The sequence below is a fragment of the Strix uralensis genome, chromosome Z, assembly GCF_047716275.1.
Source record: "Strix uralensis isolate ZFMK-TIS-50842 chromosome Z, bStrUra1, whole genome shotgun sequence".
Taxonomy (NCBI): Eukaryota; Metazoa; Chordata; class Aves; order Strigiformes; family Strigidae; genus Strix; species Strix uralensis.
Genome location: NC_134012.1, coordinates 51,032,777 through 51,048,365, shown reverse-complemented (window position 1 = coordinate 51,048,365; position 15,589 = coordinate 51,032,777). Strand labels below are relative to the sequence as shown.

The 15,589-nt window shown below is 42.5% G+C and overlaps 1 protein-coding gene across 2 annotated transcripts in view; it reads right to left on the bottom strand.

Moving 5' to 3' along the window:
• Positions 1-7,478, bottom strand: part of HSD17B4 (hydroxysteroid 17-beta dehydrogenase 4) — a 72,909-nt gene extending 65,431 nt beyond the window's left edge. The window contains exons 1-4 of one of the 2 annotated variants that reach the window (XM_074857305.1): positions 7,338-7,478; positions 4,236-4,289; positions 1,086-1,193; positions 501-560 (exon numbers count right to left, since the gene is read on the bottom strand). In XM_074857305.1, coding sequence (XP_074713406.1) covers positions 501-560; positions 1,086-1,193; positions 4,236-4,289; positions 7,338-7,395 — 280 coding nt within the window. In that variant the 5' untranslated portion in view covers positions 7,396-7,478. Of the gene's footprint in view, positions 1-500; positions 561-1,085; positions 1,194-4,235; positions 4,290-4,557; positions 4,580-7,337 lie in introns of those variants that run through there. The other variant, XM_074857306.1, reaches the window with a different exon arrangement.
• Positions 7,479-15,589: the final 8,111 nt, after the last annotated feature.

Sequence of the window (15,589 nt, the reverse complement as noted above, 5' to 3'; positions counted from 1 at the left end):
AACTTCACAGTTAAACAGTGGCAATCATAAAGAGGAACATTACTTGTTAGATAGAATAACCTCAAGCGCTTTTTTTTTTTTTTTCATTTGTCTTAAAGCATTTTGATCTTCACATAGGCAAAAGAGCTTCCAAAACATGACAGGGCACCTCTTGACTCTTCACCAACACCATTTATCCTGATTTTATGCAGCTAGTTTAATAATGAACTCCGTGCTTTGAGACAGAAATTGTTAACCATTACTGAAGTACCAAAATTCTGAAGGGCAGGAAAACAAGAACCATATATTGAGCTTTAAACTACTAAAAAGTACCAAAGAGACAGAAAAGCCCATTCAGATTTAAAGTGGAAAGCCCCTGATTTAGGTTTTACTGACTAAGGGCATCAAAGGTTTGGCGAGTTCTACTGTTGTCACACTGTACTTCATATACTTATCAACTGCACTGTTTATAATGGCTCTGAACTTGTTTACAAGTTACAGCAAGAATTATTCAACTGTACCTATCCTCCCAAAAGCCTCAAGTGCTGTCTTCACAAGCTTTTCACCATCTTCCACTGAATCTGTAAGAAAAAAGTATATATTTTCAAGTAAAATTAACTGAATACACTGCACTTCCAGGACATTAACAATTAATTCCATGGACCTAAGAAAAATAAATTGTGTACAACCCCAATATAAATTCAAATTCAGCCACTACTTGCATGTGGCCTAAAGCATATCCCACGCAGTAAGTCTAAATGGCATAATGTTTGCCACTGCAAGAAAAACAAGAAGCAAAACAAGTAAGAATCATCCATTCCCATTTTTCCTCTGAGAACTGCAGATGGTCAGTTTCTTAGTATTTCAATGTTAAGAAATCATACGAAAGAAAAGGGCATTACTAGACTAGTATTAATTAAAAAAGCAATTTATGCACTTGCTTTTAATGTCTCTGTCTCCCTACTTCATATTACATTACACCTATTTAATTTATATGGTATCGACAAGCTGGCAGCAGTGCTTTCTTGAGCAGTGTCAACTTCTCATTCAACAGATCCACTGTTCCTATAGATAAAGCATTACACTAGTCTGGAAGAATAACATACCATAATTGGGTACTGCTTTCCCTCCTTTTGCTCTGATTTCATTGACAACTTTGTCAGCAGCTGAGGAGCTCTTGCCACTTCCCTTGAAATCAACTCCAAGATCATTCACTGCGTATCACAAAGAAATGAATTTTTCATTGTTAATACTTCGACTTCATACGCTGGAAGTTATAGGGAGTATTAATAAAACCTGCTGCATCTGGATCCTACTGAGAATCTCAGATGATTAGAGAATGGTAAGTCACAATTATTTTTAAAAAGTAGTACCGCATCATTTTTAAATAACATGGGAAACAGATCTCTTTTTTTTTTTTTTTCCTCCACCATTCAACTTGCTTGCCCTGCCCAGGCTACCTCTTTAACTGTTATTGTAGTTCAGAGATTAAGATCAAGAGTTCAGAGATTAAGACCAATCACGGGTGATTAATTCTGGCCTCCTGTCAAACTGCTATAGCTACTGCACAAACCTAAATATGACTGAGAAGACTTTGTTCTTGTTTAACAGGGTAGCTAAAATGTTACTAGTAAACTTCACTATAGAACAGATCAAGCGGTCTGAACAAAGGGAGAAAGCCTGCTCTGGAGCTTCAGACCCTGCTCCTATGGGATAAGAGGGCCACCTGACACAGAGCACTGCTTTGTTTCCAGGAGCGTTCTGTACTGGGGCATATACTGTATCATCACCACAGTTTACTGCACTGCTGCATTTGCACATCCCACAGTTTCACTGAATTCATCATGGGAACACCCCCAAAATATCCATACACACATTATATTTGCACAAAGAATTTTAAAAAATGGTAAGTATGTTTAAATGGGTGCAAAATGAAATTGTAAGAAAACCAAGAATTGACTGTGGATTTATATGTGACATTAGTATTTTTCTGAACACTCTTTTGCTATGGAACTCCAGCTTTGTGCCTTTTAACTCAAGTCCTCAAGAAGCCAGCCATAGAGAAATCCAGAAAATATGCAATATATTCTTGCTGCTCTTGATGATAAACAACAACTCTAAGTCTGGTCTATCATCACAAAAGGAAATAAACCCATTTTGTGATAGTGCCTTTTTTTTTTTTTTTTTAAACTATCCATGTAAAGAGGAGCATAGCTTGCAGGACACATGACAAAATTCTTCTTTATTATTCAGACCTAGAAAGTCTCATTGGGAATCCTGCATTAACTGTGTGCAGCATTCAAGAGAAATGCAGAAGCACTGCAGAAAATCCAGAGAAATGCAGAAAATCCGTATGGGTAAATGAAAACGCCAAAGCCCAAAAGTGAGCTATGTGAAGAATAGGGGGAAAACAAAAAACAACAAACCAAACCAAAACCAAGAACCACCTAGCCTGAAGCAGGAAGAATTAAGACAGAACATGATGGTATGTTCAAGTACATTACCAGGCTGATGCAAAAAAGAAAGGAGACAAAGTCTCCAAGCTAAATAGGTCAATACCTAACTGAACATGAAGCTTGCACAATTCAGGTGAGGCACTGGGTAAAATTTTCAAGTGTAGTGAAATACTAGAAGAGGTAACATGGGCAGACTGCTCGTCTGCAACATCAAAGGTCTTTAACACAATGCTAAAGAAAAGCAAATCAGGGACAGCACTAGGATTTCTAATCTGTTCTGGAAAAGAGTAGGACAATTTTGAGGTAAAACATTTCTACAGAAACATATTAAGAGTAGGGTCAACATAGCGCTTAGGGATATGGTATAGTTGGGAAGTGTCAATGGTTGGACTAGATGATCTTCAAGGTCTTTTCCAAGCTAGATGATTCTGTGATTCAGTTAGTCTTGGTAAGACATTACAGCTGTCTGCCAAAGACATGCTTATATATGTTTATCCTTCATTTCAACAGTAATTTGCTGACAAAAGCTTAATTAAATATTTGGGAAAATTTCCAGAGGCAGCAAAGCACCTTTGTCTGAGCGCAAGCACTAACAGAGTTGAAGCAAAGATGAGTGCGCAAGACAGAACAGAGCTATTCTAGGCTCTGAAAATGATAAAGTGACTTAGCCACGAGTGGGGTCAGAACAACTTAAAAAACAAAACAACAGATAAATAACATTATTTTAAGCTCAAATTTTACATCATAGAATTTCCCATTGAAAATAACCAGTAGAAAAGAGCCAGACTGGAGAAGCTGTGACAGAGCACGGTTATAGCCTGAACCATAGAGAATTCCTCTAAGGCTATGACTGCATTATCAGCAAGTAGTGCAGAGCAGCAGAAGCCAATCTGTAGAGTGAAAAAGTTGGTGCTAAGGTCCTAACATCTACAGTACATATTTTTTAAAAAACAAACCAGCTCACTTATTGCTGTAGCCTGGTGCCACAAACCAAACACTGATATGGAACAATTTAGGTGCACTGCTAAATTGCATATTCCAGTTTGGTTTTCAAAGGAACTCCACTCATGAACTTCAATACCATCTCGCAATACAAACAGAAATACAAATATATACAAATCAGGAGAGATGCTTCAAAAGCAAGACTCTAAATTAAAACAACAACACAGAAGAGCCTTCAGGTAAACTGAAAAGGGAGAAACAGTTGCGTTTGGACGTAATACAGGTTGCAATACAAAAACAAAGCATTCCCTTCCTCCTGCTTTCAACTTTTTCTGATGAGAAGCATGAAACAGATGAAACGTGACAAAAAAGGTGGTAGCAGGCAGCCTTTGGGTGATAAGAAAGGGAGATTTCCACTTGGGTCACACTGGTCAGCACATTCTAGGGGCTACTGATACTGCATTACATTCCAATAATAACTTCTTTCCTGGGAGAAGGTACTGGAAGATAACATATTCACATTTTCAAACTATCCTATTAAAAGTTTCTGAACAGAATTCACCGAAGAGCACATTCTCCGGCCATAGCTCACAGTAGAAATTGGTATGCACGGATGGAAGTCAAGTCTGGGAAATGATCTGATTCAAATTGGCTTTCCAGCAAAGAGAAGCCCTTGGACAAACTTGGGCAACTTGTTTCATAAGAAAATAAAGCTTATAAGCAAAATTTAAATAGCAAAAGATATGACAGAAAACCACTAAACAACAAAGGTTACTGTCTAAAAGGGCATGGACTGTTGAATGCAAGCAACACGAAAAGGCAAAGGTTATTGTCTAGATAAGTTAACATAAAACTTACCAACTACTGAAGCTCCTCTTTCAGCAAAAGCCAGAGCATATGCTCTGCCCAAACCTAGTTTAAAAAAATAAAAGTAAAAAAAAAAAAAGAGTCAATTTGTCTCCTGGATCACAATTCAGAGAAAAAGCTACACAAAAATGAATTGCATGAAGAAAAATGCACCAAATCAACGCAAACACCTAGAAGTTTTAAAGTCTATAACTATTTCCCCAGGAGTTAAAAGTTTCACACAAGTTCATAACATAAAAGTAACCAAACATACTGATAAATAGTAGACAAAACCTCCGGTCAAAAGAAAAAAAAAAAAACAACCTATGCTTACTCTTTGTTATTGCACTCAACAGAACCATCAGGGAAAGCTGTTTGCTGCTGAGTTTGTGCTTGAGATAGAAAAGTATGTTTGTAAGGCAGAAAGTTTAATGTCTTGTAGCCTTGTAGAAGGAGGGGATGTTTCAAGTTAATTAATTACATTCTAAGTGAATAAGACACTTCCCTGGTTAAAGTCAGTCTTTAAGATTTGAAGAAGAAAGTGAGCAAAATTCAACTGTGACTGAAGATGTACCGACAAAAGCCCTCCAATTATTTGGATACCAAGGAATCACTTAATATCACAGTTAACCATACGCATCCATAGTTCACCTACCATAACAGAAGATTCTCATTTTTGCCTCATGTACAAAAGCAAGACTCTCGCACCTTTGCTCTGGCTTAGATTCCAGGTCTGTTATACATTACTTTTTTGTTACAACAAATGATTTACAGAAATATTATCCACTGTACCAGTCAAAAGTTATTGAAATCAATGATAATGATCCTTTTTTTCATTCAAAAAAAAACCCTGAGATTTGAATGACCAGAAGATGGTCAGAAAAATGTTTCTGAGAGCAACTGTATCTCTTTGCCCCTCACCAAAACATTCAAAGCTAGTTCTCAAAAGAAAAAATGGGGAAAAAAAAATTCAGAACTGTTTAGACTGTTTTGAAACACACTAATCTAAAACCAGCAAATTGGAATTTTCCTTAAGACTCCTATGAGCCTCTGCAGTGGAGACTATCACATGTGAGGTGCACACATGTCCACCACCTGATGTAACACAAAGCCAAAAAAATTTTTGTTTTGAAAAGCCACACAAGTGAGAAGTGCACAAAACCCAGACCATGTTTATATGTGCTGGTACTCTCAATTGGCAATCAAGGACTGAATGCTTAAGAATCAAAACTAATCTTAAAAAAAAAAAAATTAGCTTGATTTGCATAAACAATGACAATGCTGCCTAACAGGCAGGAACAACACTTCACAAGGGATCTGCTCACAGAGAAAAGAAACTACTGTATTTTTAGATGTCTGTGTATGTGAAAAGAGGTTTCACTTTAAAACAAATCAGTAATCCACGTTTTAGACAAATTCCCAGCTCTGATCTGTTCACCAGCATCCAATTCAAAAATCAATGTTGACAAACAATGCTATTAGCAGTACAATCTGACTACAGTGCTGTAAACTAAACAAAGGCAAAACAAGAACTAATCTGAAGTTAACAGGGCTTCCCTTTATCTCTGCTTTATCAACCACTTACCAAAAAACTATTGTGAAATAAAACATTCAATGATAATTTTCTCTTTTCACAAACCATTTTCAATCAGCCTACTAGAAGCAGAAGGGTCACAGTACCAACACTTATGACAAGCAATTTTTGCTCCATGCAGTACCTTTTAGAAGCTTTGTTATTACCAAAGTGTCTTTGTTTTGCTATTACCTAAGGTCTTAACCTGTTTTTCAGTGAGACTCATTATTTATATAGAGAAAAGCACATAAATACAGATCTGGTAAAGGCTGAAAAGCACCATACAGAGAGCTGGCCTCAATTATTCTCAGGTTTGTCACCTTCAGCTGACGTGAGTGGACTGTTGAGCACTTTCCACAAAATCTCATACTCTTGGTCCTTCTCTGTAAAATATCACATAATCTATGCCCTCAGAATGACTCCTCTGGCTACATGCAGCTCCACAAAAAAAAAAAAAAAAAGAACAAAATGTCACTGTGGGAAGGCAGACACTTCTTAGAGGATGGCAGAACAAGCTCCTTTAGAAGCTCATCACAACTACAAACTTTGCCCCTCTCTTGTCCATGCTCAAAGCTCATATCTTCACTGGAAATACCGAAGTAGGAAAAGGTCAAAGCATCCACTCAGAGTGAGAAAGAAAAAAACAAATCAAAAACCACCCGATCCTACACCACAGCAACAAATACAAAAACATTTCCTGGCAGAACCAAGCATTCCACTGCAGAACCAGCTCCCCTAGAGAGGCCAGGCCCGCAGCCCATTAACAGCACAGGCCAGCCCTGCTGCTTAAGAAGATCTCTCCGCACCCCTTCTTTCACTTCTCTGCTGCCCCCTCGCCTTCAGACTGCCTCCCCGGAGGAGGTCAGGGAAGGCGGCAGCAAGTGAGAGGCTGCTTTCTGCAGCAGCTCTGGCCATATTAAACCCCGGCTGAAACAGCACTGTTCCAGACCACACACATTACAAGCATCAATCACTAGGTCCAAGGCAAAACTGGAAGGAATTAGGATACCAAAACCGTACGTGGAGCGGGACATCCATTACTAACTGGTGTGAAGCAGTGCTACTCCTCCCGTGTATTTAAAGAATGGAAACCTCGCATTTGGAGGCAGTACTAACACGCTAGTTATCAACAGTACTGGGGCTCAGATCAAACTGCAGTAGCTGCAAAGCACTGGAAGGAAGACGGCGGTAACCCCTGTACAGCCTTGGCACTGTCACGGAGGCCCCGATGGGCGAGGGCCGGCACCTGACAGGGCCGCCGCGGGGCCCGGCCTCCCCCACAGGCGCCGCGCCTTTTTCCCGCCGCCACACCTCTCTCTTCTGAAGGTAAAAAGTACATTTTTAACGAGCGAAGCCCTCACAGGCGTTCCCGGCTGCCACCGGAGGGCGCGGGGCACCTGTCAGAGCCGCGGGCAGCGGCGGCTACGGGGTGTCCGCCTCGCCCGGCCTCCCGCGGGAAGCCTCGTCACGGACCCAGCCGCCTCCTGAGGGGGACGAAACCCCCGCCACACTGCACCCTGGGACGGGACACCGTTGCTCACCTCCTCCGGCGCCGGTCACCAGCACCGCCCGCCCGTCAAACCTCAAACCCTCCGCCATCGCGCTCCGCTGCCCCGCGTTCAACTGCGCGGCGCGCCGCCTCGGCTGCCGCTAGACGGGCAGGGCGGCGGGGCGGAGCGAGGGCCGGCACCGCGCATGCGCCGCCGCCACCCTCTCTGGGGAATGGCTGCGGCGTTGGCCCCAGCGGCGCCGAGCTGAGGGGAGGAGAGAGCGCGGCCCCGCGGCGGGGGGAGGCGGTTGTTTTTGGGTTCCAGCCGCGCCTGCTCGTTCTATTTCCGTACTTTCACAGGCAGGGCTGGCGGCTTGTGAAATACGGGGATTTTGAGAGGCGAGCTTGTCTGTCCTGCTCTACGGCAGGCACATGTTTACAGGTGTCTAAAGAGGCCACAGCTGGGTAGGGTGGATTTCAAGATCAGGCTGCCTGAATGTAGACATCACGCCTCCGTTTAAAGTTAATCTTTATGTACTTCTTTTATATTAATCATGTGGTTTATGTTGTGTTATTTTTTGCTTTATTTACTATTTCCCAATCCAAATCACTGCTTTCAGCAGTTGCTTCCCTGGTTGTGGAAGTTCTTGAGATTGAACAATTAATGTGAAATATACCACTTCTTTCCCACCCCAGATTTTCGTTCTCCAAGCGCGGAAGTCTGTGCTGGCAGGAGGGCTGCTGCCGGGCCCTCTGTGAGGGGAGGCAGGGGGCTGCCCTGTGGTAGGCACAGCAGGTTCCAGTGGACCGGCCGCAGGACATGGCTGAGCTCAGCAGCCAAGATGTTGGTGCCTCTGTACATATTTAAGAAAGTCTAAAAAACATTGCGCAGCAGTTTTGGGAGAGAGGAGTGGGAAAACTGTGAGAGAAACAGCCCTGCAGACACCAAGGGAGGAGGGTGAGGAGGTGCTCCAGACAATGGAGCAGAGATTTCCCTTGCAGCCCATAGTGAAGGGCAACAGTGTCATTCAGATTGTAATCGTTTTGTAGTTTCATAGGGCCAGTGCTCTGGATCTCAGCAGTAGATGAAGTTAGGAATTTCCAGTATTACCTACCCGACTCAGCTGATGTCAAACTTTATCTGAACTATGGACAGGGATCTCATGGAGCTATTCCTTCTTACTTGTTTACTTTCCTGGCTGACTGAGCACCATAAGCCTCAGTCTCTGGGAGCTGTAAACTCCCTGCTTCTTTCCATTGTCTGTTTTAAATCTAGGAGGTCCTCTGGGAAAGGGGAATGGAATAAGGAGCGCCCAGAATTCAGACCAGCTGGCTAGCTTATTTTGTTGTGGAAATCATCATAGAATCATATAATGTTTGGGGTTGGAAGGGACCTTAAAGGTCATCTAGTTCCTCCAACCCCCCTGCCATGGGCAGGGACACCTTCCACTAGATGAGGTTGCTCAAAACCTCATCCAACCTGGCCTTGAACACTGCCAGGGAGGGGGCATCCACAGCCCTCCTGGGCAACCTGTACCAGTGTCTTACCACCCTCACAGTAAAGAATTTCTTCCCTATATCTAATCTAAATGTACCCTCTTCCAGTTCAAAACCATTACCCCTCATCCTATCCCTACACTCCCTGATAAAGAGTCCCTCCCCATCCTTCCTGTAGCCCCCTTTAAGTACTGGAAGGCCACTATAAGGTCTCCCTGGAGACTTCTCTTCTCCAGGCTGAACAACTTTCTCAGCCTGTCCTCACAAGGGAGGTGCTCCAGCCCTCTGATCATTTTTGTGGCCCTCCTCTAGACCCATTCCAAAAGGTCCATGTCCTTTGTATTCTGGGGGCCCTAGAGCTGGACACAGCACTGCAGATGGGGTCTCAAGAGAGTGGAGTAGAGGAGGAGAATCACCTCCCTGAACCTGCTGGCCACACTTCTCTTGATGCAGCCCAGGATACCATTGGCTTTCTGGGCTGTGAGTGCACATTGCTGGCTCATAGTCAGTTTTGCATCCACTAATATCCCCAAGTCCTACTCTGCAGGGCTGCTGTCAATCTACTCATTGCCCAGCCTGTATCTGTGCTTGGGATTGCCTCGACCCATGTCTATATACTCCTTCTGCACAGATGAACTTTAATTCATGATCAACCTTTCTTGTACAGTTTGTAAAGTTTGGATCATTTCTGGAGCTAGTAGAAAGAAAAATTGGTTTTGCTGCAGATTTCCTTGGCTGCAGTTTTCCTCTCCAGATTTCTAGTTCTAGTGCTTTACTGTCTACACTAAAGAGAAGTGATAGTTACCCAAGCGATAGCTATTTGGAGGCTTCCAGACTAGAAGAAATAAGCATTTCTGACCTCAAGTAGTCTGTAACATTTACTCCTTTAGAAGTATTAGGAATAGAGATGTATCACCTGTGATTTTATTACATGCAGTCCAGTTAGAACAGAGAAATTGCACTGAAATATTACAATTGCAATTTACAGTTTGGGCACTAGAGGAAGCATTGTGCCACAGTAAAACTAACTGAAATATCTACATTTACAGATAAGACACCGTAAGTAATGAAATTCTTATATGACTCACCTAAAAAGGGCTTACACACAGATCAAGTCTTTTAATACACCCTGGTTTTACTTAGTCAACAGATTCACTGGCATTCTTCTGGCGATATAGACACGTTATGTTTATGCACTAGAAACTACAAAAAATTGTTCAGGAGGCAGGTAAGGGAACATGGGACAGATAAATAGTCTACAAAAAAATCACGTTTTAAGTATGGGAAATATTGTTGAATGTGCACAGAAACAACCCCTTGCACTGGATGTGTGTTATACTGACACTGTATTATCAGCAAAAAATACCCTCACAACTCCTCACACTTCCAAAATTTACCTATTTCATTTGAATGAAGCTCAACACAAGAGCAAATTTCCCAACAGTGAGAGGCCTGGTGGCGTTGGCTGTATATTGCAGAGAGAACATTACTGGTCGTGATTTGCCTGTACTATGCTGGGCAGTAGGAAGAAGCTGTTTCCCAGGAGGGCAGAGCCATGAGTCCATTTGTGATTGCTCTTCCTGAGGAAGTAACAGATTGAGCTCATAACTGTCAGCTTTGGTTCAGCCTCAACACTCAATATTTTGTTTATTGTGGGATTGGGCTCCCACCTGGGAGAAGAGAGGGAGCCTCCAGGACAAGAGCAGTGCTGGTTGTTGGGACAGCCGCCTGGCTGGCCCCTTAGTGTGACCATGACACACGATGTACCTTTGTATAGAGTGCACATAAGAGAGCCTTGCACTGATGCAATGTGTAGTCAGTGTGATATCTGCTGAGCGTTATGTGGCCTTATTTGTTCCCTCATGTTTATTATTACCGGTGCTAGGGGCTTGTTTCTGTACTGTCCAGTAAGTTTAGGATGTAATTTGTTAGGGTAGGGGAATGCATGCAAACTAACTGCACAAATACCCAGCTTAGTCACCTCTGCGTACACTCCTGGAAACATCTATTTCAGACTGGAAATACTCACCAGAACTAATGTGGTCATCCTTACACCACCAAATTTATTTGCATAATCCCTTATATAATCATATCTATCTAAAGCAGCATAGTTCTGTGTGCATGGCTATAAATGAGTCCTAAGAGAACTTGGTTCACTGTCAGTGCTGCTTCTGGACTCTTACATGCTTTTGAACAGGCCATTTCAGCTCTAGTTTTTCAGGTTCCATGGTCTTCCATGTCCTGTATTTTTTAGATGATGGGCTATTCAAAGAAGGGACTCTACTTTTGAATTTGCCTGGAAGTTAGTTGTTACATGCCCTAGATAAGTTCAGACCCTGAGATACTTCTATACATAATTTGTTCACTAAGTAGCTAACAAACAGGCCTTGTTAACAAGTTGCAATCTTTTATACCATCCTCATTTTGGTGCATAGACTGCAGTTAGAATCAGCAAAGAGCTCACACTTCAAAACAATAAATAAAATTGGAGTTTCCTCAACAGATTTTTGTTTCTGGAAAACATAATAGAAAGTGCACTGAAGCATGTCACTTCTATATTTTATGTTTTTAAATTTAAATCTGCCTGTATTAAAAAGATCCAAAATACAAAGAACCACTCAGAATGGAAAGGGGTTTGATGGGTTCCCTTAACAATCAGAAGTGGTTTGTTCCAAAACTCATACAGCTACCAGAAAATACTTGCATCAGTCTAAAACAAGGTATGAGGGCAAAACACTACCACTGTTAACCAAAGCAGGGTGATGTTAGGTGAAAACTTGAATGGAGCAGGTGTCAAACTACAAATCAATAGCAGGTGTGAAACTTAAATTTTGAATGAGTGAGCCATAGTGGGAGATTAATAGCAGGATATCCAGATTCCAAACTCAGCTAGACAGGGCTTAAAATGGTTGAAACTGGTAACAAAATGAGTCAAAAAGGAAGACAAGATCTACTTTATTTTGTCTCTTAGTGAGCAGTGTGAACTAACATGTATTTATCATTAACTCTTTTACTGACATACCAGGCTTTTAACACCAGCAAAAAATTGCCAAAAACCCCAAGCAGTACCCTGTAATACTGCATATGATTATGGTTTTTTGTGTTTCATTTCAATGCCTAGAGCAGCTAAGTTGTTTTATAAACAGTAAATTTTCATGTTGTGCACTAAAACAAATTTGATGTATGTTCTAAAGGGTTGTGGTTTGAGCCCAGAGGGCAGCTGAGCACCACGCAGCCGTTCACTCATGCCTTCCTGCAGCCTGCAGCACTGGAATGGAGAAAGAATGAATCAAAAGGCTCAGGAATGGAGATGAGGACACAGAGGGGGTGTGTCACCCATTAAGGTCACAGGCAAAAGACAGATCCATTAGGGGAAGAAAAAAATCACTTTAATTCAAACACTAACAAAACCAACCCTTAACAGACAGTGGGAGAGTGAAAAGCGTTACCACATCTTAAAAATACCTTCTGCCACCCCTCCCTTCTTCCCAAGCTCAGTTTTGATCCCAATTTCTCTACCTCCTCCCCACCTAGTGGTGCAGGGGAAGGAAATGGGGTTTACAGTCAGTCCCGCTGCTCCTTTCTCCTTAGCTGGTGGTGGTGGGGAACTCTGTGCATTCTTCCCCTGCTCTAGTGTGGTGTTCCTCTCATGGGTGACAGTCCTCCATGAATCTTCTCTGTTGTGAGTCCTTCCCACGGACTGCAGCCATTCCCATGCCGCTCCAGTGTGGGTCACCCCCACATGTTGCAATCCTCCCAGCACTTAACTACAACAGTGGGGGCTTCTTCCCATACAGTCCTGGCCTTCTTCGGGCTCAGCCACCTGCTCCAGGATGGAGTCCTCCACAGGCTGCAGGCTGATCTCTGCTCCTCTGGTGACCTCCATGGGTGACAGGGGGGCGGTCCTGCCATCTCACCATGGGATACAGGGGTGGCTCTCTGCTCTGGCGCACGTTCTCCCCTTCCTCCTCCTCCCTTCCGCTGAACTCAGTGTTTGCACAGGTATCCTTCTTGTAACTCCTCCTCACAAGTCCCCAACCCCCTCTCAGGTTTCCCTTCTTAAACACATTATCACAGAGGCACAGCCATTGTTGCTCATTGCTTGACCTTGGCCAGAGGCGGGTCTGTCCTGGAAAAAGGGGGAGCTTCAAGAAGGTTCTCACAGGGGGCCACCACTGTAGCTCCCTCTCCCACTACCAAAAACGTTGCCACACAATCCCAGCACATAAAGTCATTATTTTGACTAACATGTTAGATAATTGGGTTCTTTTTGGCTTTGTCTCTTTTATAAACTTGGTGTTGCATGTGTGGTGGATACTGTAGGAGTCTTTATCCCATTAAAAATGTTTTCTACCATCTGCTGCTGTAGATGGTGAGCACCTTTGAACCTTTTATTCAGGGGGAACAAATGAATTGACTGACTTGCTTTTACTCTGTACTTTTTAGTACTGCTATTACTCTGTTTGGATCATAAGGCTCGTTTTCAAGTACTTCATTTGCTTTCTGCATGGTTTTGCTCATGGAGATTTGTAGAGACCTGTTCACTAGGAACAAAGATTTCTCTACAAATGTGAGTGAAGGGGATAACCAGATGTTTCCTGCCATGACCAACAACCAGATATTGAATCCACGTTAAAAACTCTGGCACCCTTCACCAAACACTACAAAAGCATGGCCTACAACAGATGGTAGCTCCCCACAGCCTCAGTGCTAGAAGTCCCTGGGGTTTTGAAGATAGACGTTTTCTGCTGTGACCAAAGAGACCTTGCTTGCAGCCACGTCATCGTCCCCGTTTCCTCTCTCTCTCTGCAGCCATCCTCTGGCTGCCAGTGCAGAGAGGTCATTGAGATGTCTCAGCCCTGAGCTGGTCACAAATGTTAATCTCATACAAACCAACTGTATGGCCCAGCTCACCCCACTAATTACTCTTAGTAAAAGTGGTTAAACTACTTATTTTAGTTAGGTATACCATTTTATGTGATGGAAATCCCTGCTGAGGAATTCTTCATAGCTAGTATATAGCGTTTCTATTGGTTCCTTTAATCTGCAGGAACAGCAAATAGTATTATTTTCATTCTAACTTGCATTCTTTTGTGTTCTTTTATTTTTCTGTGAGCCTACAGCAGTTAGTAAGTGTGTTTTTTCTTGCCATTGTTTGTCACCCTCAGAACTTGAAAAGCAGCTTTCCTGATGTGATGTTGAGGAGCAGCCTACTGTGTAGTTAACAGTGGATATATTCTTATGAACCAACTGCAGATGTAAATGCAAACATCTTTATAGCTCTTGTCAACAACCCACATCACAGGAGGTCTCGCGTCTCTGTTTTAGCAAAGAAATGTTAATTTTGGCATTTCTTGCACATACCACTCAGTTAAGTGGAAAATCCACGCTGGGAGTACAAGCAGAGCACTATGGAACCTCTCCATTTGATTCCGTCAGAGACTCTTTAAGGGACACTGAAGCGCTGGGTCAGTCAGGACTTGGTGGACTGCTGAGTTGGTATGCAGTTACACTTTAATAAAACAAACTCATGAAGCAGAAACTAGTTGCTTGTGCACATCCACAGCTTTGAAAATACATCCTGTGCAGAGACGTTAGGGAGGTGTCCGCAAAATGTCATGGTGTTGCTCCCATAACACAGCCACTCCATTTCATCCTAAATGAGTCTTCATGAAAAATCCATTAACTTGGTCTCCCTGCAGGCAAAAAAATAGGAGAATAAAACCCACATAGATTAAAATAAGAGGTAGAAAATAGCCATATGCCGCTTTCTGTGGAAATCAGATGCATATTGGCACTACTACCAAGTTATGGGTAAACAGATTCTACAGATGAGCTGAATCTTTAATGAATAGTTGGAAGACTTGAAATGCCTCCCGAGAAAACTGGTTCAGTGCAGTTGCTTCCTGAGTTAACAGCCATATTGAGCTCTAGAGCTGCCAAAAATTCCAAGAGGTTCTGCTCATAGAATAAATCCAGGCAGCTCCTTTAATAAACAGAAAACTTGCACAAAAGATAAGCTCCTTTTAAACTGTGCCTCCTAAAATGGCCTCTTCTCTCAAGCTGCCACCAAGAGCATTCTAGAGTTCTTAATCCCAATGTTACAGAAGCTTTCTCTTTGTACAACAGCACACATATATTCATTTCCCCCCAGATAAATAGCAGACTTCCAGTTGTCTCTCAGAAATACCCACTCCACCAGCTGCCATCCCAACCACCCCAAAAATGCAAATGAAAACCAAACACCACAGGTTCAGAATGAGTATATTCTGTGGCAAGAATGCCTCCCCAGCCTGCAGTAAAGAGCAATTTTAGTTAAGAAAACGTGAAGTATGGAATAGCCTACTAACTGAGAAACGAGATGGATAGATGGAGAACAGCCAGTCAACTAAGTAACAACATAAACACCTCTTCCTGTAGCAGCTTGTTCCTGTCTTCAGCACTTGCTTTGCTAATCAGGAATGAGGTGGAAAGTCTGAATTCCCCAGCCAAGGTTCTCCCAGATCCAAACAGTAGCAAACACTAGTTTTCATCAATACTGTTTTGTAAAGGGCCTTCTTCCCTGTTTCCATGAGCATGAGCTTCTCAGTTCTAGCTTTGGGGTAAACTATAGATTGCAGTGTCGTAGGATACTGGAACTGTAAGTTTAAATGTATTGTCTTACTTAACCGAAGTCAAATGCCTGTGCTTACAGTAGGCAGTAGGCCTTTTCACAGTGAAGATGGCAAAGCAAACTTAATGAGATCTTTATCTGATTAGAGCCCTTTCTCCCAGAAAAGTGCTGAGATTGCCTTTCCTTCCTAACAC